The sequence below is a fragment of the Eimeria necatrix genome, genomic scaffold (genome assembly GCF_000499385.1).
Source record: "Eimeria necatrix Houghton genomic scaffold, Enh_scaff467, whole genome shotgun sequence".
Classification (NCBI taxonomy): Eukaryota; Apicomplexa; class Conoidasida; order Eucoccidiorida; family Eimeriidae; genus Eimeria; species Eimeria necatrix.
Genome location: NW_013654352.1, coordinates 1 through 23,819, shown reverse-complemented (window position 1 = coordinate 23,819; position 23,819 = coordinate 1). Strand labels below are relative to the sequence as shown.

Here is a 23,819-nt window from a genome sequence, read left to right as displayed (position 1 = left end):
GGTGGCTGCGGGAAGAGCTGCGGGGGAGGGGGGGGGGCTGCAGCAGCAGCAACGCGAGCAGCTGCAAGGACCGCTGCAGCAGCACATAGCAGCAGCAGCAGCAGCAGCAGCAGCAGCTGTGAGGCCCGCGGGGCTCTTTAAATAAGTTGAGAATGGGGAAAAGAAGTGGGAAGCAAAAGGGGGCCCCTCAGGGGGAAAGAAGCAGCAAAAGGGGAGCAGCAGAGAGTCGCGGGCAGCAGCAGCAGCAGCAGCAGCAGCAGCAGCAGCAGCAACATGGCGCAGGGGGCCCCGGGGAGCTACAGAGGTCGACGGAAAGGCAATAAAGAATTAAAGTGGATTAAATAGTGTTAATTAAATAATTAAAAAAGGTTTTAAAGAGTTTGGCAGCAGCAGAGAGGCCCCTGCTGCTGCGGCGGTCAGGCAGCAGCAGGCCGACTGGTCCAGACAGCGCAGCAGCGCAGCAGCAGCGGCCTGCAGCGAGGGAGTTTAAATGCAGCAAAAGAAAATAAAGAAATAAATAAAAAGGAATTAAATGAAATAAAAAGAAAGAAAACTCACAAACTTGCGCTGAGTCCGCGGAGCCCGGCGGCTCTCTGAGGCCCAGCCTCGTATGGGGCCCGCCGCCGACGCTGCAGCTTTTCCCCTTTTTTCGGGACTTTTCAGAAATAATTGAAATATAACAAATGCAGGAAAGAAGCAGGAGAAGAAGAGGAGAGAGGGGGCGAAAAAGCGCGAGAAACGGGCGGCTGCAGCAGCTGCTGCTGCTGCTGCTGCTGCTGCGCTGCAGAGGAACGGGACCCGCGGAGAGCAGAACCCGAGCCCCGGAGCCGGGAAACTCTGCTTCAAAACGGACTTTAAAGGCAATTAAAACAATAAAAGCAAATAAAACAATGAAAACAAGCTTTGTTTGAAAGAAAGAAACGGAGAAAGAGACAAACTCACGAACAAACGGCAGACAGAGAGAGAGAGGGAGCGGCCTGCTGCTGGTCTGGCGGTCACAGCCCGGTGTACGTACACCTGCGGACTTTAATTCAACATTTCTGCTAATTAATCCTTCAATAAATCTTTATTTCGTATTTTTAAAAGGAGTTTCAGCGAAACAAGCCCTCCAAAAGTCCGCGCTTGCCGCCCGCCGCAGCTCGGCCCCGCCCGCCGCTGGTCGGCCGCTCCGGGGCCCCCGCCAAATGCACTTCTTTCTCCATTTTCTCCACAAAAAAGAAGAAATTCAATCAAATTAACTCATTTAATCTATTTTCGGAGCCTTAGCTGCATCTGGGGAGGCGCGGGGCGCCGGCCCCGGCCCGCCGCGCCCGCAGCCGCCGCCTCGCCTCTCTGGACTTTTTCCCGACTTTTTAGACCTTTGAAACCCAAATATCTTTTCTTCTTTTTCCTTCGCATGCTTTTCAACTTTGTTTTCCACTTTTACAAACAATTCCCTCTTTATTTTCCCCTCTTTTGCCCCCTTTTCGCCCCTCCAAGCCTTTCTGTCCCTCGCCGTCGCTCCCTCTTGCGCAGCCCCAGGTGTACGTACACCCCAGCACTGCTCCTTTCTTTCTTTCCATTCCGCTTTTTATTTTATTTCATTTTCCCTCTTTTCTGCGCTGCCCGGGACTTTCTTTGAATTCTTTTCTTTAAATTCCATTTATTTCTTTTTGTCTTTCCACTTTTCCTCTTCCACTTCTCCAGATCTTCCCTTATTTCCTTCTGCCCAGCCCTTAGCCAGCCCACGCCTCTCTCTTGTCCTTTTCTTTTTCTTTCTTTTTCAATCTTTTACTTTCCATCTTCACATCCAATACTTTTAATCCATTTCTAATTATTCTTTTTTTATTTATTAGCTTTTTTATCACTAGTACCGGCTACAGCTAGCTACCCGCGCCCTACAGCACTCTAACGGGGGCCCCCGGGGCCCCCCTAAGGCCTGCCAAGTGGGGGGCCCCCAGGGGCCCCCAGGGGCCCCCCTAGGGGTGGGGCTTGCCCAGCCTGTAGGGGGGCCCCTGGGCAATGAGCAGCATCAGGGGCTCCCCAGGGGCCCCCAAATCAAATTCTTAAATCAGAATATATTAGAGGCCCTTCTGCCTACAAAGCCTAGCGGCTAGGGGGCCCCCTGCCCCCCACTGCAGCGCCTGGGGCCCCCAAGCCCCACCAGAGAGGCCCTAGGGGCCCCCTAGGGGCCCCCAGGGGCCATCAGGAACTCCCAGGGGCCCCAAGGGGCCCCCAGGGGCCCCCAGAGGCCCCAGGGGCCCCCAGACGCCCCAGGGGCCCCCAGAGGCCCCAGGGGCCCCCAGAGGCCCCAGGGGCCCCCAGGGGCCCCCAGGGGCCCCAGGGGCCCCCAGGGGCCCCTACAAAGGCAGTGGCTGGGGCTGTTTGGTGACATAGGGTATTTAAAATGACAACAACCCCACCAACGGGGAGTTTGGCCGCATTAAAAGGCCTTTATTGAAAAAAGGGGTTTTTAATTTTTTATCAGAATTAGATTTTGATTTGTTTATTTGGCACTTTTGCAAAAAGTGAAAAAAGAGAAAAGATTGCCCATTTGTTCGCTTCTTTATTGGCTACTGCCAGTCGCAGAAATATTAATTCTTTATTTTGTTTTATTTCTAAATTTTATTTTTTAAGTTTTGAAATTAAAAAACAAAAGAAAATAATCATTCAAAATTCCTCTGAGGCCCCTCAGCAGCATTTTTGTTGCTGCAAATTTCTCCATTCTTTTTATTTTAATTTCTTTTTTATTTGCATTCTTTTTGTTTCAATTTCTTCTTTGTTTGCTATTCTTTATTAATTGAATCTCCTTCTTATTTCCCATTTTTCATGTTTTGAATTTGTTTCTTATTCCCCGTTCTTTTATTTAAATTTATTCTTTATTTTCCATTCTTACTATTTAAATTTATTCTTTGTTTCCCATTTTTTATTAATTGAATATTTTTTATTCCTTTTTTACTTTTTAAAATTTTGTATTTCTGTTAAATTCATCTTTTTGCATTTTTGCCAACATCTTTGTGTTGCCTTTTTATTTCCCGCATTTTGCAATTTCATCTTTTTATTTATTTCTCTTTTCTTTTTTTTTATTAATTTCTATCCTTGTAAGAAATTAATTTACTTTTTATTATTCTTTTTTCTTCACTGGAAATTAGTTGCTTCCGCTGAGGCTTTAGAATTCAACTTCATTTGCAAATTCAGTTCCAGTTTTTTCATTATAATTAATTGAAATTGAAAAGAAGAATCTGAACTTTTTCTTTTTTATTTATTTCTTTGTTTATTTTCTTTTTCTTATCTTTTTAAATTTGATTCAAATGCGCATTCAATTCCAGACTTTTCCATTATAATTGATTTTGACTGCTTTCCTCACTTTAACCCCTCGATCCTTTTCTCTTTTTATCTTTTTTTATTTTTTATTATTATTTTTATTATTATTATTTTTTTAAGTTGACTTTTCTTTCCTTTCCCCTCAGCCAAAATTCCCATCTGGCAGCAACACTTTTGCCTTTCAGCGCACAAGTGCATTCTCAGTTTTGAAATATCATTTCAAACATTTTTAAATAAGTTTACTTTCTTGGTTTTGAAATATAACTTTAAATGTTTTTTGTTCTAATCAATTAATGTAGTTAGTTTTGAAATATCATTTTAAACATTTTTTAAATCAATTCAGAGTCTTTGTTTAAATCCTTTTATGAACTTTTGCTTCTTTAAGTTATTTTCAACACTTTTGCTCAATTCATTTCGGGTTTTTTTGCCAACTTACATAATTTAGAACTTTTATTTTTGTTTAATTTATTTATTCTTTTTTATTTTTATTTTATTCACTTAGAAGTTTGATGCCTCTAAACTCGGCTAAGAGCCTGAAGCAAATCGTAGCGGTTTAAACCCAAACAAGAACAAAAGGGCAGCAGCAGCAGCAGCAGCAGCAGCAGCAGCAGCAGCAGCAAAGGGGAAAAAGTGAAGTAAAAGACTGCTGCTGAGGCGTTTTAAATGTTCATTTCTTTCAACTTTTTATTTCCCTTCAACAAAAACAGACAAGGGCAAACCCTTGTACAAAAGAGGCTCCAAGTTTTCATCATTATGAATTACAACTCTAATCAAATTAACACCCAACTGCGAAGCCCCATGGGGGCCCCCATGGGGGCCCCCAGGGGGGCCCCCATGGGGGGCCCCTGCCTGGGGGCCCCCACGGGGGGCCCCCAGGGGGCCCCCCAAAAGGGGCCCCAGCTCCTTAGGGGCCCCTGAGAGCAGGGGGGGCCCCCCCTCTCTTATATTTTCTGCTCTTTTGTGTAGTTGTTTGGCTGCTTGGGCCTTCATTTTATTCTTTTGGGGCCCCTCTGGCTCAGCAGCAGACAGAGGAGTATTAATTTCAGGCAGCAGCGCAGCAGCAGGTGCTGCTGCTGCTGCTGCTGCTGCTGCTGCTGCTGCAGTTGCTGCAGGGGATTCTGCTGCGCCTGGAAAGGGATCAGAAAGCCTCGCGTCTCTGTTTCTTTTTGCGTCTTTCTTTCTTGTTTTTATTTCTTTCTTTTCATTCCTTTCTTTTTCTTTTTTATTTCTCTTTTTGCTTCTGTTTTCCTCCAGGGAGTCGCAGCAGCAAACTGAGGCGCGCAGCAGCAGCAAACGACAGGGGCAAAGCCGCGGTAGCAGCAATGTATTTCCGCATGCAGCAGCAGCAGCAGCAGCAGCAGCAGCAGCAGCAGCAGCAGGTGACTCTGCCCCAGAAAGCAGCCCCTCATCATATCTATTTGCTTCTCCTGCGGGGGTCGCCTCCTGCTGCTGCTTCTCCCTGTTCCTGGCAGGGCCAGTTGCTGCTGCTGCTGCTGCTGCTGCTGCTGCTGCTGCTGCAGTGCATGCGCGTTGCTGCTGCGTCGCGTCAGCTTTTCTTTCGCCGTCACCTCCCAGCAGCGCCGCCCAGCCAGCCTGACTTGCATTTCTACTTTTGTTTCTTTTTCTTTTTTTATTTTCTTTTTCTTTTTTTATTTTTATTTTTCTTTTTCTTGTTGCTGATAACCCCACAAGGGGGCCCTCACTACCATCCCAGCTGTCTCTACATGACCTTTTATCCCCATCCTCAAATCCGCGCCTCTTCTCTTGCTTCCCTGCAGCAGCAGCAGCAGCAGCAGCAGCAGCAGCAGCAGCAGCAGCAGCAGCTGGTGTTGCTGCTGCTTCCCTGCTACGTCCAGCCCCCCACATGCTTCCTGTAGAGCAGCCCACGTGCTGCTGGGGGCCCCTTGGGGGCCACCCCATGGTCCGCCACATGGGGCCCCCCATGGGGGCCCCCTTGGGGGCCCCCTTGGGGGCCCCCTTGGGGGCCCCCTTGGGGGCCCCCTTGGGGGCCCCCTTGGGGCTCCCTCTGGGGCCCTCCCTAGGGCCCCCCTTGGGGCCCCACGAGGGCCACCGCTCTTGGGGGCCCCACGGGGGCCCCCCTGGACCCTGTGGGGGGCCCCCAGGGGGCCCCATGGGGGCCCCTGTTTGCCTAAAAGTGGCTTTTTGGTTTTGATTTGAAAAGAGAGGAAAGAAAGAAGGCAAAGGAGACAGCAGCAGGGGATGGAGAAGGCCAGTGCAAACTGCAGCAGAGACGGAAGGATTAAGAAGGGGGCCTGAAAAGGATAAAATGAAAAACAATTTAATTTCTTTTCTGCCAGTTATCTCCAAACAAAGGTGAGTAACTCGACTGGCTAGCTGGCTGGCTAGCTCGCTTGCTGGCTAGCTGGCTAGCTCGCTTGCTAGCTAGCTGGCTGGCTAGCTCGCTGGCTCGTTAGCTGGCTGGCTAGCTAGCTAGCTAGCCAGCTAGCTGGATAGCCAGCCAGCTAGCGAACCAACTAGCGGACTCTATATTTGGCTAGCTACCCATCAACCTATCTAGCTAGCTAGCTAGCTAGCTGGCTAGCTAGCTAGCCAAATAACTAATCAGCTAGCCAGCTAGCTGTCTAATTAAAAAGCCAGGCGAAGTGGCTGACCCGCAATTTGCTGCAGTTGGCCGTCGAGGGGCTGCGGCGGATTTGTCAGGGGGACAGATAAGATTTGGTGCTGCAGCAAAATAAATAAATCAAAAAAATGGAAATAAATTAAAATTCAACTTTGAAAAAAATAAATAAATTCAAAAGTGGAAGTAAATTAAAATTCAAATTCGGGGAAAGAAATAAATTCAAAAGTGGAAGTAAATTAAAATTCAAATTTGCAAAGAAGAAATAAACTCAAAAGTGGAAATGAATAACCAAAATTCAAATTTGAAAGGAAGATATCAACTCAGAAATGGAAATAAATTAAAATTCAAATTTGAAAAAAAGAAATAAATGCCTGCAGCAGCAGAGTTTCTGTTGCTGTGGTTTTATTTTAAAATTCTTTTTTTCTTTTTTCTTTTCTTTTTTTGGCCGAAGCCTATAAGCCTGTATTCCCAAAATGTGCAAAACGGGCAAAAATAAGTCCATTTATGCTTCATAAAGGCAGAAAATATGTAAATAATGAGGAAATTAGCGAAAAAAACCAATTAAAAACACATTTATTCTTTTTATTTTCCCTTTTTTCTCACTTTTTCGTCAAATGCAAAAACCGTCTGGTGTCTGTACGCCAGCAGCAGCTTCTGCGTGCTGCCTGCTGAGGTGTACGTACACCTGGATTCGTGTGGGTCGCTCTCCACGGCGCAGAGGCTTCGTTCAATCTGCGGGGAAATTACCATTTTTAAATCCATTTTGTTTGGTTTTAATGCCTAAAATGTTTATTTTTATTCATTTATTAACTTTTGGGACAGCTCTGGGTGTCTGTGGGGCTCCGTTTGTGTTTCTTTCGCTGCTGCTGCAGTTCAAGGCAGCTGCTGCTGCTTCATTTGCCTTCTGCTGCCGCTGAATTTCACTTTTTCTGCTTTTCAGAAGTTCTTTTATTCATTTATTTCCACTTTTACTCATTTGTCTTTGCTTTATTGGCAACTCACTGCCTCCAGATCGCCGTGTTTGTTTATAAGTGCAATTGCATCCTTCAAATTGACTGTTCCCTTTTTGTTCGCTGCTGCTTCGAAGCTCAGCAGACACCTGGCCACTTGCAGTGTACGTACACTCCAACTCTGCTGCTGCAGCGAAAGGGATTTGGAAGAGTTGAAAAAAGAAAAAGAAATTAAAAAGGCAGAGCCATCTGCGCGTACACCTGAGAGGAGCTGAACATACACCCGAAACAAACGAATGAATATCCAAACAGTCAAAAGCAGCAGAAGCAAAACAAAAGGTTAGTAGAAGCAAACAGCAGCAGCAGCAGCTGCAGCACAAGATGCCGCAGCAGCAGCAGCAGCAGCTGCTGCATGCAGCAGCAACAACAGAGCAGCCTGCACAGCATGAGTGTCAACAGCAGCAGCAGCACCACAGCCAATAGTGGCAGCAGCAGCAACACCAACACCCTTAGCAGCAGCAGCAACACCGCCAACAGTACCGACAGCAACAGCAGCTGCAGCAGCAGCAGCAGCAGCAGCAGCAAAAGTCCTATTCTGACTTGTGTGCAGCCATAGGCTAGCAGCTCCATGTCTTCTGAAACTGCTGCTGCAGCAACTCCAGCAGCAGCAAGTTGAGCAATTTGTGCTTTTGCTTCATAAGGGGCCACGATGTACGTACACCCCAAACTTTTTAATTTTTGTTGAACAAAAATTCGAAATAAATCAAAGACAATTAAATTTGCTGCTGCAGCACGAGCTGCATGCAAAGCCCCTGCAGCGTCGCCCGCAGCCTGCAGGCGAACTGCTGCTGCTGCTGCAGCTGCCGCAAACCTGCATGCAGCAGCAGCAGCAGCAACAGCAGCAGCAGCAGCAGCAGCAGCAGCATGCGTCTTTGTCATAATGTGTCTTTGAGCAAAAGTGAAAAAATAATTGAAAAAGGAAATGCTGCAGAGGCCGCAAATAAACAAAAAATAAAAATTAAATTTGATTTTATTTTATCAATTTAAATTCATTTATTTTCTTTTCTTCTTTTGTCTTACTGCTTCTTCTTTTGCTGCTTCTCCTCTTTAGCCTTCAGAGGAGCTCCTTCAAACACAAATATCTGCAAACACCCAACTCAGAGAGACGCGAGCTGCAGCAGCAGCAGCAGCAGCAGCAGCAGCAGCAGCAGCAGCAGCAGCAGAAGCAGCGGCAGAAGTAGGAGGCAGCAGCAGCAGCTGCTGCTGCTTCCCAGCAGCAGAAGCGGGAAGTTGCAGCAGCCGCTGCCGCTGCTTCCCAGAAACAAAAGCAGGAAGCAATAGCAGCAGCTGCTGCTGCTTTCCAGGAGGAGAAAAAGCAGCAGCAGCAGCAGCAGCTGCTGCTGCTGCTGCTGCTTCTTTTGCTGCTTACCGGTTCGATCTCTGCCTGCTGCAGCAAAGAAAGCCGCTGGCCAATCGAGGCCCAAGCAGCAGCAAATAGAGACAAAAGAGAAGAAGGCAAATCCGAGGGAGACAAAGCAGAAGGAGAAGCAGCAGCAGCAGCAGCAGCAGCAGCAGCAGCAGCAGCACGGGAGTTTAGCTGCTGCTGCTCCTGCAGCAGCTGCAGCGCTGCAGGGCGGATCGCCTAAAGCAAAAGCCACAATAGAACAAAACTAAAATAAAAAGATTTTTGTTTTTAAAATTAAAAACATAATTTAATTTTTTTGTAATTTTAAAATTTCGCATTCTTCGTAGCCATGAAGCAATCCAGCAAATTTGAAATAAAACAATTTTGAAAAATATGTTTTTGTCAAGTTCGACAAGTTCTTCTTCGGAGAAAAATATAAATTCATAATTTTACTTAATTCTTTATTTGTTGCATTTTCAATTATTTGAAATAATTTATTTTTTAAAATGAATTAATCAAAATTCATTAATTAGCTGAAACGAGAAAACCGCATTTAGAGAAAAACAAAATAGAATAAAAGACTTTTTAGTTTTTAAATGGAGTTTTAATTTATGCATAACAGAAAAGTGTAAAATCAGAAAAAGAAAGGAAAAAAGTTTAAAAAATTCCTCAAGTAGTGGCAAGCGAAACGGGACAAATATATCAATTAAAATATATTTATTTGAAATAAATAAATAAATTATATTATAATTCTCATTCAAGAAAACTAAATTAGAAGCTGTGGATTGGAAATGGAAATAAATACTTCTCCGAAATTCTGAAATTTATTTTTGACACTATAAAGTACATGCAAGTTAGGCTTTTTGATTTATTTCTTTTGGCGAAAACAGCTCCAAATTGATTATCCATTAAAAGTATATAAAATGAAAACATTAAAAACCGAATTTTAATTTTAATTCCAAAAAATAAAAACTGACAATTTCTTGCAATTAGAATTTGCTGCGGTGTCTGCAGCACGGAGTGAAAAGTATTCAAATGCATAACTTGCAAAAACAAGAAAGTGTCTACTTGTGTTGTTTTAAATTGAAATTAAAAATCTATTTTTAATTCTTTTTATTTTTTATATGCCTTTTGGATTAATATAGAGATGTTTTGCAGAAGAAATAAATGCGAAAAGCAAAACTTGAATGTTTTTGCATTCAACAAGACTGTCTTATGTGGCTTTCTCTTCTTTCAAGTGAATTCGGGCTATCTTTTGATTTAAATTTGCAATTTAAATTCATTTTTTGTTTATTTATTTGATTATATAATTATTAATTAATTATTAATTAATTATTAATTAATTATTATTCAATTACAACAACTTTATTTCTCTTCAACAGCTTCCCGCAGCAAACGCGCACCCTGTCGATCCAGCCGGCGATCTGCGCAGCGCAAACAGCAAAAGGTTTGCATTTAGAAACGGAAAATGGAATTATTTGAATTAAAAAAAGAAAATAAATAAATTAAAAATAAATGGAGAAGTAAATTACGAAAAGAAAGCGCGGAAAGCCAGAAACAGCAACGCAGCTGGTGCTGAACACTAGCTGAGCTAAATACATTTTTTGGAGCCAATTGAATGAATGTTAATGGCCCTTAAATGGCAATTAAATGACAATTAATTAAATTAAAAGGCAAAAGCAATGAAAAGTTTTATTTTTGTAGATAATTAAATGGTTATTAATTGAATTAAAAGCCAAAATGCAACAAAAAGTCTTACGTCTACAGCGAGGCGCTGGTGGCGGAAACAGCAAAGACTTGTCTTCTTTGCTGCTTCATTTCGAATTGCTTTCCAAAGCTCTGTGGCCCCCATTTCTTTCTTTTCAAATTCTAGAGTTTTGCAGGTTTTTTTATTTCGAGATTTGGCGAGAAGAGCTGGTTCAGAAGTATTTAAAAGTATATTAGTTGGCAGCAAAAAGGAATTACAAAGGGAAAACGAGAAACAGAAAAGCCAGCACTAATCCAAAACTGACGCATGCACTTCAAAAAGGATCTTTTGGGGCTTAAATTCCCCTTTATAGTCTCAATTAAAGTGCTGAAGATGAACTTCAGCACAGAAAAAATGTGCAAAATGAGCCAGAGACAGTTGGCGCGCAGCGGAGCTCTCTAAATTCCCTTTATTGAATTAAAAAAAAGAAATTAATAAAAAAATTAGCAAAAAATTAGCTGAAAGAGCTCAAGTGTAATACCAAGAAAGTGGAGAAAATGGAAAAGGCAGACCCACGGCGCAGCGGCTGCAGGCTGACCACTGGTCACGCCGCGCCGCTGGGAGAGGTTCTGGGGGGAAAAGGAGAATAAATTAAATGCCAAAAGACCAAAAAAGTATTTTTGTTTCAATGGACTTAAATTAAAACGAAAAAGCCGCAAAAAGCCCCCAAACTGCTGCGCGCGCTGCCCACTCTACTGTCGCCAGCGGGGCTGCCTCTGCCTGATCTGGCCAATTTCGCCATCAAAATTCCCCCCAAAACGTGAAATATTTGTTTTTTGAGTAAATGAATTCATAATTTTTAGCTTTAGCTGCGAACTCAGTGGAATTTCGCCCAGGTTTCCGCCGCCGCCGCCCGTCGCATGGCTGCACCGCTTCTGCATTTGCTGCTGGCGGACTGGCAGAAGAGGAGGATCAAAATGGGGCGAAAGAAAGGGTTTATTGGTTTAATTAAACATTTTAAATCAATTTAACTAAATATTTTTATTCATTATTCGGCTTTCTTCAGTTAAGTCACGCAGGGGGGCCCCCGCCATCTGGGCCGCCCGGTGTGGGGCCCCCCTGTCTTGCCTTTGCGCGCTGTCTTGACAGGGCAATTTGGATGGAATCCCCTTCAATTTGAAAATTTAATTTCATAAATATTTGTCTTGTTGTTTTCTTCACGCCACTAGCAGCTCCTGGGGCCCCCCGGGGGCCCCAGCCAGCACCCGGCCGGCCGGAGGTGGAAAGCGAGGGAAACAGGAACTTAGAAGCTGCCACTTGCTTTTCCTGCTGCCATAGAATGCAGAATCATTCGAGAGACCTACTCAGTGGCCCCTACAGCCCTTGCTGCAGCAGCAGCAACAGCAGCAGCAGCAGCAGCAGCAGCACCTGCTGCCACGACAACGGCGGCTTCGCTGCTTCCCCTGCGCCGTCGCGAGCGCCGGCCTCTGGATCCGCTGCAGCAGCAGCAGCAGCCCTGCGCCTGCCTCCCACGTGTTTGGAACTGCTGCAGCAGCAGCAGCAGCAGCAGCAGCAGCAGCGGCTGCGGCGGGTGCCGCTGCTGCTGCCCTCGCTTGACAGCGTCTTGGGGGGGGGCCTCCCCCGCGGCTGCTGCCTCTGCGAAGTCTTGGGCCCCTCGGGTGCCGGCAAGACTTTGCTGCTGCTGCAGCTGTGTGTCTCTTACCTCTTGGGCATATCTTGGAGTTCTGCTGCTGCTGCTGCTGCAGCGCAGCAGCAGCAGCAAAACAAATACAGCTTCCTGGGGCCCCCCCCTGGCTGTGCCCTTTTCATAGACTGCAGCGGCGGCTTCCGCTGCTCGCGCTTTCTGGACATTGCCAGGGGCGCCCTAGCTGCATGCAGCAGCAGCAGCAGCAGCAGCAGCAGCAGCAGCAGCAGCAGCGGGGAAGCAGCAGAGGCTTTGCTGCAGCGGCTGGTGGTGCTGCGGGTGTTCAGTGCGGGCGAACTGCAGCAGCTGCTGGAGGCCCTGTGCCCTTCTGCTGCTGCTCGGGGGGCCCCCCACCCCCTAGAGGTCTTTGCCCTTCAGGGTCTTGGGGGCCCCCCCCAGGGGGCCCCCCAGCCAGGGGCCCCCAGCCAGGGGCCCCCCGGGGCTTCTCACGGCCAAACAGCTGGACGTGGGGGCCCCCTTGGGGGCCCCCACGTCCAGGGGGCCCCCACAGGCTGTCTTAGTCAGGGGGCCCCCAGTCAGGGGGGCCCCACCGAGGGGCCCCAGGGGGGCCCCCTCAGTAAGGGGCTGCCCAGCAGCCAGGGGCCCCTGGGGGGCCCCTCTAGTCAGGAGACCCCCAGCCAGGGGCCCCAGGGGGGCCCCTTCAGTCAGGGCCTCCTCAGCCAGGGGCTCCATTGGGGGCCCCCTACTCAGGGGGCCCCCAGCCAGGGGACCCATGGGGGGCCCCCCAGCGAGGGGCCCCTCGGGGGGCCCCCCATCCAGGGGGCCCCCAGCGAGGGGCCCCTTGGGGGGCACCCCATCCAGGAAGCCCCCAGCGAGGGGCCCCTTGGGGGGCTCCCCATCCAGCGGGGCCCCAGCGAGGGGCCCCTTGGGGGGCCCCCCATCCAGGGGGCCCCCAGCGAGGGGCCCCTTGGGGGGCCCCCCATAGGAATAGTTGTTGTTGATGGGTTGAGTTCAGTTTTGCATCCAGCCCTGCAGGGGGGCCCCCTGGGGGTGCGGCGTGCTGCGCTGCGTGTGGGGCTTTTGCTGCTGCAGCTGTGTGCAGCAACAGGAGCTGCTGCTGCAGTGGCCACCACAACTGTTGCTTCCCGAACAGAAGCAGGTGCGGCAGCTGCTGCAGCAGCAGCGGGGCCAGCAGCAGCAGCAGCAGCAGCTGCTGCTGCTGCTGCAGATGCACAGGCGTAGACGCGGAGTCGCTCTCTCGTTTGGGCTCTTTTTTATCTTGCCTGCTGCTGCTGCTGCTGCTGCTGCTGCTGCTGCTGCTGCTGCTGCTGCTGCTGTGCGGGTGTGCTGCAGGGGCCCCTGTCTCGTTTCTGGGTCGGGCCTGGGCCCACCTGCCTTCTCTGCGGCTGCACTTGGGGGGCTGCTGCCACGGGGGGCCCCCTTGGGGGCCCCCTTGGGGGCCCCAAGGGGGCCCCCAAGGGGGGCCCCTCTCCCCTTACCGGGAGCTGCTGCTGCTGCAGTGCCTCGAAGCAGCAGACCAGTGGTCACAGCAGCAAGGGGGGGCCCCCCTGCTGCTGCAAGTCTCTCAAGAGGGCCTGCGGGAGGGGGGCCCCCACTGCATGCAGCAAGTCTAAAGCTACAGAGCAGCACTAAACTTGAGCTTGCAGCAGCAGCAGCTGCTGCAGCAAGTGTAGCTGCAGCAGCTGCAGCTGCTGCTGCTGCAGCACCTGTAGCTGCAGCTGCTGCAGCTGCTGCGGCGGCAGCAGGTGCGGCAGCAAACGCTGCTGAGACTCAACCGCGGCCTTTGGAAGGTTTTAATTTTTAAAGAAGTTCCCAAACACAGACGCAACAAATGGGTACAGCAGCAGCTGCTGCAGCAGCAGCAACAGCAGCAGCACGGGCAGCTGCAGCAGCAGCAGCACGGGCAGCTGCAGCAGGGCTTACAGCAGAATGACCTCACGTCTCACTGGCACACAGTCCGCAGTATGTTGCCGCTGCTGCTGTGCGCGCAACCGCTGCTGCTGCTGCTGCAGCAGCTGCTGCTGCTGCTGCAGCTGCTGCTGCAGCTGCTGCTGCTGCTGCAGCTGCTGCTGCTGCTGCTTTTAGAGACAGCGCTTGGCATCGAGGACAAACTCTACCTCTGTTTTGCACTCACTTGAGACTTGTGTCGGCAGCAGCGGGGCTTCCAGCCATTCCTGCTGCTGCAGCAGCACGAAAGCCTCCCGGTGCTGCACCAGTTGCTGCTGCTGCTGCAGCAGCAGCTGCTGCTGCTGCTGCAGCTGCTTATCTGGGGAGTCCGTGGCTGCAGCCCCTTTATTTTTGCAGCGCGCAGACTTCTTTTGCTGAAGCTGAAGCCGCAAAAATTCCTCCTGCTGCAGGAGCTGCTGCTCTTGCTGCTGCAGCAGCAGCAACTGCTGCTGCAGGCTCTCTGCCCAACCAGCATCACCAACAGGCGGGGTTTCCTCCGCCATTCCAGGAAGCTCTTGCTGCTGCTGCTGCTGCTGCTGCTGCTGCTGCTGCTGCGTAGGCACAAACTGGGGAGGTGGAGCAGCAGCAGCAGCAACAGATGCTGCCGCTGGCGCTGCTGCACCTCTCGTGTTTGCTGCAGCAGCGGGCATAAATGCCTCAGACAAAACTGCCGCTGCTTCCTGTTGCAGCAGCGGGCCAACAGCATGCTGCTGCTGCTGCTGCGGTTGCTGCTGCTGCGGTTGCTGCTGCTGCGGTTGCTGCTGCTGCTGAGGCGCCGAGGTCACCTGCAGCTCCAGCAAGGGGCCCCCGGGGGGGCCCCTCGGGGGCCCCCCTTTGCTTCTTGGGGGCCCCAAGTCCAGCAACATGGCTGGGGCAGGAGAGCGGAGGGGCGGTGCTGCTGGCTGCAGCAGGGTTTCCTCTTGCTGCTGCTGCTGCTGCTGCTGCTGCTGCTGCAGCTGCTGCTGGGGTGCGTTGTCGGGCTGCAGCTGCGGCTGCTGCTGCATTAGCAGTAGCTGCTGCTCCTGCAGCTCTTTCAGCCGGCGCTCAAGCAGGCGCTGCTGCTGCTGCAGCAGCAGTTGCTGCTGCACTAACTCAGCTTGTAGCGGCTGCAGTGTCTGTTGTGCTAAGGGAGTTTGCTGCTGCTGCTGCTGCTGCTGCTGCTGCTGCTGCAGAAGTCGCTGTTCCTCCAGGTGCTGGTATGGCTGCTGCTGCTGCTGCTGCGGAACTTGCGGTTGCGGCTGCTGCTGAAGCCTCTGCTGCAACTGCTGCTGCATCTGCTGCGGCGGGGCTTGCTGGTGCTGCGAGGCTGCTTGCTGCTGCTGCTGCGCTGGTTGAAGCTGCTGCAGTGCTTGCTGCTGCTGCTGCTGCTGCTGCTGCTGCTGCTGCTGCTGCAACGGGCTGGAACTTGTCTGTGCCTCTGCTAACTCGATCATCCGCAGCTGCCTGTGGATTTCGTCGAGCAGCTGCAGCTCCTTCTCCACGTCAGAAGCCTGCTGCTGCTGCTGCTGCTGCTGCTGCTGTTGCTGCTGCTGCTGCTGCTGCAGTTGCGGGAGAGCAAAGGCATGCGACTGTGTCAGCGAAGTTCCCAGTGACCCCAGAGGAATAGGTGCCTGCAGCAGCTGCTGCTGTAGGAGCTGCTGCTGCTGCAGCAGCAGCTGCTGCTGCAGCTGCGGTGCGTAGGCAGCTCCAAGGGCTGCCTGCACCGCCTGCACCTGTGCAGCAGCAGCAGCAGCAGCAGAACAGCTGCTGCACGTGTTTCGAACTCGACGCCTCCTGCGGTGCTTCCTGTTGCTGCTGCTGCTCCTGCTGCTGCTGCTGCTGCTGCTGCTGCTGCTGCGGAAGGAATGCCGCAGCAAATTCGCAGTGCGGGGCCGCCGCTGGGGGCTGGGAGAGCCCCGGCGTAGGGGAGCTTCTCCGGTGACCCCGCGTGCTGTGCTGCTGCCGTTCTGCTGCAGCAGCAAGTCGTGCTGCTGCTGCTGCTGCTGCTGCTGCTGCTTCTGGTGGCGCTGCAGCTGCAGCTTGTACTGCTGCTGCTGCTGCAGCGGGTAGTAGTGGTGGCGATGCTGCTGGTGCTTTTGCTGCTGCTGCTGCTGCTGGGTGCCAAGGTAGTCGGGGTCGTGCATGCTGCGTCTGCTGCTGCTGCTGCGGCTTGCTGCTGCTCGAGCAGCAGCCACCCGCATTTTCCTTTGCTGCTGCTGCAGCAGCTGCTGCTGCTGCTGCCCGCTGTACTTCATCTTGTAGACCTCCACAAAAGGCCTCAGGTCTGTCTCCATAGCAGCAAGCTTCTGCCGGTAAGCAGCAGCAGCAGCAGCAGAATGCGGACTTGTGCTGCGCAGCCGCCGCAGCAGCAGCTCCGTAGGCGTTGCCCGCAGCTGAGACATGTCGTGGACATCCCCCTGCACGCAGACATGCAAACACGCATAAATTGCTGCTGCTGCTGCTGCTGCTGCAGCAGCAGCAGCTGCTGCTGCTGCTGCAGCTGCTGCTGCTGCAGCAGCTACTGCTGCAGCAGCTGCTGCTGCAGCTGCTGCTGCTGCTGCTGCTGCTGCTGCTGCTGCAGCTGCTGCTGCTGCTGCAGCAGCTGCTGCTGCTGCAACTGCTGCTGCTGCTGCTGCAGCTGCTGCTGCAGCTGCTGCTGCTGCAGCTGCTTTTAATGAACAGCAAATTCTCAAGCTCAAAACAATAAGTCTGCACAGAGTAATATGAGACTGCAGACACTTGGCTTAGTCTTTGCTTCTGCTGCTGCAGCAGCAGACCCTGCTGCTGCTGCTGCTGCGCTGCTACACTTGCTGCTGGTGCTGCTTACATCCCATGGGGCCCTCTTTTGCTCCCGGGGACGCCGGAGCCCGGCGGGGCTTGTGCTGCGGCCTGCGTGCTGCTGCTGCAGCTGCTGCTGCTGCTGCTGCATGCGCTGCAGCTGCAGCCGCTGGTGCCGCTCTAAGAGCTGCTGCTGCTTGCGGTGCAGCTGCTGCAGCTCCCGCTGCAGCACAGCTCGCTTGTCGAGGCGGCCCCGGCCGACTCGCTGTCCCCCAACTGCTGCTGCGTTTGCTGCAGCAGCAGCAGCAGCAGCAGCTGCTGCTGCTGCTGCTGCTTTGCCGTAAGAATCCCCCAACTCTGCAGGCTCTGTGGGGGAGCTGCAGCAGCAGCCCTCGCAGCAAAAGCCTCCTTCTTCGCTGCTGTGGGAGTCATCTCTGTGGCTATCTTCAGGCCACCCTGTGTCTGCTGCTGCTGCTGCTGCTTCTGCTGCTGCTGCTGCTTCTGCGCTGCAGCAGTCGCACACAGCAGCAGCAGCAGCATATCGGTCAGCGCTGTGCTGGCAGCAGCTGCAGCCAATATCGCAGCAGCCGTACTCCTCTCCCTCTGAGTTCAAGGGCCCCTCATGGGTCCCAAGGGGGGCCCCCTCAGGGGCCCCCGGGGGGGCCCCCAGGGGGGCCCCCAGGGGGCCCCCCTCAGGGGCCCCCATGCTGGTGGGCTGCTGAAGGTCCTCTGGGGCCCCAAGGGGATAATTGGGGGCCCCACAGGCATAAAGACTGCTGTCGGCGTAGCCGTGGGCAGGCTGCTGGGGGTGGGGGGCCCCACAGGGGCCCCTGGGGGGCCCCTGGGGGCCCCCCAGAGTGCCCTGGAGGGGCCCCGAGGGGCCTGCGGGGGCCCCCTTGAGGGGCCCCGCGTCGACTTGAGGCCGCGGGGCTAAGGCGAGGCCTCGGGGGTGGGGCCTGCGCATGTTATTGCATGCGTTTGGCGGACTTGGGGCTTTTTCTGTCCTTTTATCAGCTCATTGGGGAAATAAATGAAAGAAAAAGAGAAAAAAGAAGGGTTTGGGCAGCAGCAGCAAGAGAAACAAACCCCAATTGAGGCTGGCAGAGTCCACAGAGGAAAGCCCAGCCGGGGCTTCCAGCAGCTCCTAAGGTCTACTTAGCAAGTCAAAGAAAGCAAATAAAATACTTTTAAAGAAAAGTAAGGAGGAAAAGACAAATAATCGAGGCTAGGGAGGGAGCCAGGAGGGGCCCGGGCCCCTGTGCTGCGGCGCTCGGCTGCAGCGGTGCAGCAGCAATAAATGCTAAGTCCGAAGCCCTCCAAAGGAAGTCTTCGGTGTGAAACAGAGAAATAAAATTTAAAAATATTCTTTCGTTTTAAAACAAGAACGCGGCCAAAGAAAATGCAGCAAACGAAACAGCCCCCAAGCGGTGGGGGCTGGGGGGTGGTGCGGTTGTTCCAGTGTACGCACAGCGCAGCAGAAACTGACTTATGCCGGGAAAAAGTGGAAATAAATAAACAATTAGTTTAATTAATTCGCTAAACACAATTAAAAGACCTTTTTTCGCCATTTTAAACGTGGGACAGCATGTATTGGAGCAGTTCGGCTCCCTCAGTAGCACAAGGCAATATGAATAGGCAGCCAGTTGCATGCGGCCCAGCCCCATTCATAATTGAAACTCATGTAGGTCCTCTAGCTAGCCACATTCACTAGCTAGCTAGCTACAACTAGCCATACGCACTGGCAAGCTAGCTGCAGCTAGCTGCATGCATTAGCTCGCTAACTGCAACTAGCCATATGGAGAAGGAGCGAAACAACCATAGCCTCATTCTTCTGTAAAACCCTAAGCTGATCATCTTTGCAAAGTGAAGCCACTGGGTCGGACTCAACACTTACTGAGGCTGTCTTCACATTTATCTTCACAGAAGTTTGCCTAGCTTAGACTTGTCTGTTGTCTTTTTCTTGCACCTGCAAGTTCACCTGTTGCAGCAGGGGCTGTCAAGAAGCACAGTAGACAAAGGTGTGCATGCGGCGCAGCTGCTGCTGCACTTGCTACTCTTCATGGCATCCCGCTCAAGAGCTTGGGAGTAGAGATAAAGTCCATTTGTTCTGTTTGTCTGTCAGCAAACGCAGAAAAATCAAACCATTGTGAGAATAATTACAGGTTTGTTTGGCACTTGTTGTTTGTCAAAAGGTTCATATGGCTGCTACCAACATCTCCTAGCTGGAGAGCCAGCATAAATCCCCAGGCAGTTAAGTGGCTCATCATATGACTGTCTATGAAGTCAATTTGCACAAGGCGTTTCACATCTTTATTTTCAAGCCTTTTAAAAGTGCTACAACAAATTTCTGTTTTCTTGCATCCTCTCTCGCAGCTTGAGGGTTCGTAACGTTGCTCACGTTGCTATACCAGATAACGTCTGTTTACATTACTTTGCAGAGTATATGAAAATTCATAAAGTCTGAAATACTCTGGAGTTCACCCATGCTGTCCGGAACCTTAAGACTACTTACGAATCCTGATGCTTACTGAGGCTGTCTACTTACTTCCCCAGGGGAGTGAAGGCAACTGCGCTACAGTCTGACTGCAGAATGAAGATGACCAGTCATTTCAGAAGATACACGCAGCATCCTCGTAGTAAGGAGCTACCGATTTGGTACTTCTGATATCTCTCTTCAGGGAAGACCTGAGCTAGTGGCGGTTTAGCCCTCAGCATTTCGTTCAAAAATTTTATTGCGTTACCATGTGTTTACTGCCTCCGGTTTGGTGTTGACATTCGTGGACAACTCTGAAAATTTACACAGCGCAAAACACGAGGCGCATGGCTTTATTGCTACCACAACAATGGCACTCTGTTCATAGTTTGGCTATAGTGTTTTCATGAATAGCTGGCGGACACTAGGTAGTAAGAAGGTGAGTAATGGCTTTGCCTCGTTCGCTGCCTTAGTAAATGATTTTTATCGGCATCAAATGTGCTTCCAAGTACATCCACATGAGAAAAAGTAAACAATTACACAGCAATTACAGCTTATAATCAGAAACTCTGGTGCGTGTGCAAGATTTCGCAGCTTCCATGGGTACGACGATAAGCGCAGCCTGCCAAACGTTTAATTCCATATCACTGCAGTCTTTGCTCTCTAGCATGAAGTAAGAAAGACAGGGCAGAAATGTCTTGTTTTACAGTATTCGGCTATTGGTTAGCCCGTTCAGCCCTCTCTACTGGAACGCTTCATCGACTGACTCAGCAGCTCAACAAACAGCCAAGCTGCGGGAGAGCTCACCTACGAACAGTACTAAAATACTGAAGATATTTTGTGTCATTTGCTACACTACTTTCGCGGCCACTTGCTAGGAGCCGCAGCGGCATCCAGCCCCACGGCCATACCACACACCAGCCCTCTGAACTTCCCGAGCCCACCGCATGCAAGTATAAAGCGTTACATAATATGTTTCTAAAGCTGGGAAAATAATTTTCGGATGGAAAGACTTTGTGTTTGTTGGGGAATTGGGAGGGTGGAGGAGAATAATCAATGGCGCAGCATTGTGCCTCTTGCCAGCCCTGAAATTTGGGCCTAACTGCAGACTGCTCTGAGCCTGATCTTCTGGGGATGTGTTTGTTTGCGTGATGTCAACTTCCACATATTATATCAATCTACACATTCTGAATTATAGGACCTTAGGGGCCAAGTCTGCGCTTCAATGTACTGGTGGGAATTACGCCTAATGCATCCTGCAGTCACTTGATGGCAGCTTTCTTGTCTACCCTACGCAATATTTGAATCTTCATGTATTTTCACAAGCCTCAGGCACCTTTCCCTAGAGATCCTGCAATATCACTGGTCTTCCTTTTTTGCACCTTGTGAAGCCTGAATTCACCAGCAGCGTCCTGCATAACGAGCAACCATAATTAGGGGAAAATCAAACCTGACATTGTGATCTTTAATAAGTGTAAACGGAGTCGCGTAACGTGACGGCATCAGCGATTTAATATCCCTAACGAACAAGTTTCTGGTGTTTTAACAGAAACTCCTTGAAAAATAGGATGATCCGGATGAGCAAGTTCTCTTGTCTGATCTTAAAAAAGCAAAGACTACACCTACTTCTTAGTGCGGAAGATTCTGCTCATTTCATATCCAGTTGAAGCGTCTTCAAGTTCCATACCACAGGAAAGGTTTCCAGCCCTCACAAGGGACGCTCTGTCTGGAGCGCGAAGTTCAAAGGACTGTCACCCAAGCGAAACCTCCGATCAACCGGCTATTAAGTCTACTAACCGCCAGAACTCGTCGTATCAGTTTTACTGGCGACGTGCTTCAAGAGAAGTACGTGTATTTGTTATCCGTCAATCAGAGATAAAGCATTGCGACACACGAGATATGCCAAGTCTCTCGTCGTAGCAGTGCAATTGAGGATAGTTGCGGCTTTGACTGAGCCTTAGCACAGCTTAAAAAAACGCCTTAACAGCGCCTCATGCGATCTAGATACTCACGAATCCATCTCAGCCGCCTAGCCATCAGCGCGCTCTTGTGCTCTCATGCCCCTTCATTCCCCCCAAAGCGCGCCTATTCTTTTGTCCCACTAAAAATGCTGCATTATAGTTGCCGCAGGCTAGATCGGATTCCGCTTGAATACAAGCATCGAAAGAGTCAAACAGAGAAAATGAGTGTTTGCCGTACAAGGCTCAAATACCTCTCAAATAGAGGGTAATAAATAGTCAGGCTCAAGTTGCCGCATCTAAGGCCTGAAGGTATCTCGTGCGTGCAGTTTCTAGCTCACCATCCTGCTCCAGCGTAGATCTCTCTGCGTGTCTACACAGGCCAACTCTTAAATGCTTCTGTAGCAGAAAGAGTAAACAGGCCAGGTTAGATGAACTGGCTATGTGAGGAGACGCCAGGATGCCACGATCATTACTTATGATATTACAAAGAAAGTGCAAAGCTCAATTGAAATAGAAGGCAAGCACAATAACGCCTTTGCACAAGGCAAAATTTGATTGTCCTTCCTTCTTTAGTTCGCGGTGATTTGAACATTGCTAAAACCGAAGACAACGCAAAAGAACGTAGACGTATCAGCTAGTTGCTACTACATAAGAGCACAGTTGCCGTATTTTCAGGTTCCAGCGCAGACGCAATTAACATCTGTTAGAGCCGATGCTCAGAATACCGCCCGTCTTTAGTACCACTGAGGAAGGTTTCCTGTTCCACCTAAACACACCTGCATTCACTGTCAGCAAGGATAACATTCTATAAGGAGCGCTCGAGAGTTGTTATGATTAGCTTTAGCAGGTCCTTAGCTAAATTTGGGTTATTTGGCGGCTTTTCAGGCGAAGGTACTTGTTGACTGTAACATTGATGTTGCTACTGTAGGAACGACGTCGGTAGATCCACTTTTGCTGCAAGGCAACTCAACAGAAATAGCAGCCGATATTTATTTCAACTATCACGGAAAGAAGCTGCAAATGACAACCAAATCGCAAAAACCCATGGAAAGAAATACGATGCCCTAATACCTGACTGAGAGCAATGGTCAGGGCATTGTCCATTCGCTCAGCCCTGAATTTTATTGCCGTACGCAAATAAGCCATTCAGTGGTAGCGGCAGGCCTTGAAAATGCCTACACTCCCATAGCACTCTGCTCACAGGGTCTTAAAATTCAGACCATCCTTCATCAACTATCGCTAGCACATGCAGACGTAGGAGACGCGATCTTGCTGCTTTCAAGATGATGCTCCACTTCGGTTCAAAGCTTCTATTCTGTCAACTTACTGTGTCCCTATCGCTATCTTGTCTACTCACTGCTTGTTTATTGTGGCCTGCTTGTACGTTCTCATTGAAGAGCCTTCCCCGTCAACGGGTTTTTCTTTAATTGATTCATGCACTTAAGTTTCCCGTGCATCATTGAGCTCAAAGAGACGCTAATGAAAATCAAAGAAAGGCTACGAGATGTAGCTCTTTCGAGAGTTCTCGCCTAACGCGACTAACACTTGCTTATGGGTCGTAGTGCCAACCGCAGTGCGAGAACGTAAACCGGCGGCACCAAGATCCCGGCCCCACACCAGTCAAGGAAGCTGGAGCTTCACGCGCAGAAAGATGAATTCTCTCGAAAGCCAAAAGCACTAGGGCATCTGTCAGCGGTGTCCCCGCAAGTGACGGTAGAATGGCAGCTTGTAGCCTTATTGAGGTAGCCAGCGGCCCTGATGTACCCGTGTGCGTCAACGTCAACAGTTTTCAACTGTTGGAACACCGGGGGCACAAAACTGTGCATATAATGAGCTCTGATTGAGCACAAATCGACAAGCAGGGCGTGCGCGGTCGTAACCTTGACCGCCGTTCGAGTTGCCCATCGATACTTCCTCTGCTGGTCATTAAAGCCCGGCCCTTCATTGCCTTAGAGACCCATTTAGCAGTCCTGCAGCTAGTATATGGTCAATTAGAGAATACCTTGTCAATCTACACTAGATTTGATCGCCAACTCTTCTTTTAGCCCCCAAATGCTGCAGTCAGAGGAGCCCTCGGCCCCGTAAGGGAAACAGTGCACTCTAGGATTGCCCCTGGTGCAGCGGGAATGGATCCTACACATTCGTCTCGCTAATGAACGGCGCTCAGTAGCCAAAATTAATTGATTTTAAGGTTTAAAATCCAGTGGATTTGCGACAAATTAAAGAAACTGGTTTGAAGGCTGCAGTGCCCAGCCCCGGATAAGCAGGCAGGCCCCAGGTGTAGCTACAGCTGCTGCATGCAGGTGGGAGGCGTACTGGTCCGAGTGGCGTTTTCATCAGATTTTGCTTCTTTCTGGAGTTTTTGGGGAACTTACCTCTTTATTATTTCGTTAAAATCGCTTTGAGGCGCCGAGGTGGCGTCAAACCCCGCAGGCCGGCGCGTCTGTGTCGGTTCCAGGGCAGCATTACCGGTGGGCTCCCCTCTCCATAGGTCCCAGCTCTTCGTGGCTGAATTTTTGTTTAATTTTTTGGATGCGGATTGTTGGAAACTTTGCCTTTTTGGTTCTTTTTTTCTGCTTCTCTGAGTCCGCCAGTTCCGCGCCCCGGGCTGGCTCCCCGCAGCACCGCGCCGCCGCCGCTGCCGCCGGCGCCTCGCATTCGACTTGACACCTCTGCGCGCCTCGCCGGACTTCTCCGTTTTCGCCAAGATGAAGTTGGTTCGCTTTTTGATGCGGCTGGCCAACGAGACGCTGGTCTTGGAGTTGAAGAACGGCACAGTGGTGCACGGCACCATCGTGGGCGTGGACGTGGCCATGAACACGCACTTGAAGAACGTTAAGTTGACTGTCAAACACTCCAACCCAGTTTCTATGGACCACCTCACCATTCGAGGCAGCAACATTCGCTACTTCATTCTCCCGGACTCTTTGCCTCTCGACACTTTGCTCATAGACGACACTCCCATCCAGCGGCCTCCCCGCGAGACGGGTTTGCGGCCTCTGGCCCGGGGCCGGGGCCGGGGGGGCCGGGGGGCCCCCCGGGGGGCG

At 50.6% G+C, this 23,819-nt stretch overlaps 4 protein-coding genes across 4 annotated transcripts; 2 read left to right on the top strand and 2 right to left on the bottom strand.

The window, feature by feature from the left end:
• Positions 1 to 6,487: 6,487 nt before the first annotated feature.
• Positions 6,488 to 10,112, bottom strand: ENH_00056320 (hypothetical protein, conserved; the record flags this gene model as incomplete). The annotated part of the gene is made up of 7 exons (XM_013581663.1): positions 6,488 to 6,637; positions 6,908 to 7,126; positions 7,456 to 7,726; positions 7,936 to 7,997; positions 8,285 to 8,497; positions 9,664 to 9,684; positions 10,020 to 10,112. The coding sequence occupies 7 exons, from the start codon at positions 10,110 to 10,112 to the stop codon at positions 6,488 to 6,490; spliced, it is 1,029 nt and encodes a 342-aa protein (XP_013437117.1).
• Positions 10,113 to 11,286: 1,174 nt separating this feature from the next.
• On the top strand, positions 11,287 to 12,855 carry ENH_00056310 (hypothetical protein, conserved; the record flags this gene model as incomplete). The annotated part of the gene is made up of 1 exon (XM_013581662.1): positions 11,287 to 12,855. The coding sequence occupies one exon, from the start codon at positions 11,287 to 11,289 to the stop codon at positions 12,853 to 12,855; it is 1,569 nt and encodes a 522-aa protein (XP_013437116.1).
• An 860-nt stretch (positions 12,856 to 13,715) lies between these two features.
• ENH_00056300 (hypothetical protein, conserved) lies at positions 13,716 to 17,302 on the bottom strand (the record flags this gene model as incomplete). Its single annotated transcript, XM_013581661.1, has 2 exons — positions 13,716 to 15,977; positions 16,388 to 17,302. 2 exons carry the CDS (start codon positions 17,300 to 17,302, stop codon positions 13,716 to 13,718), a joined length of 3,177 nt encoding a protein of 1,058 aa, XP_013437115.1.
• A 6,178-nt stretch (positions 17,303 to 23,480) lies between these two features.
• ENH_00056290 (small nuclear ribonucleoprotein, putative) lies at positions 23,481 to 23,760 on the top strand (the record flags this gene model as incomplete). The annotated part of the gene is made up of 1 exon (XM_013581660.1): positions 23,481 to 23,760. A coding segment is annotated over one exon (280 nt), but the record flags the coding sequence as incomplete, so codon positions are not given.
• Positions 23,761 to 23,819: the final 59 nt, after the last annotated feature.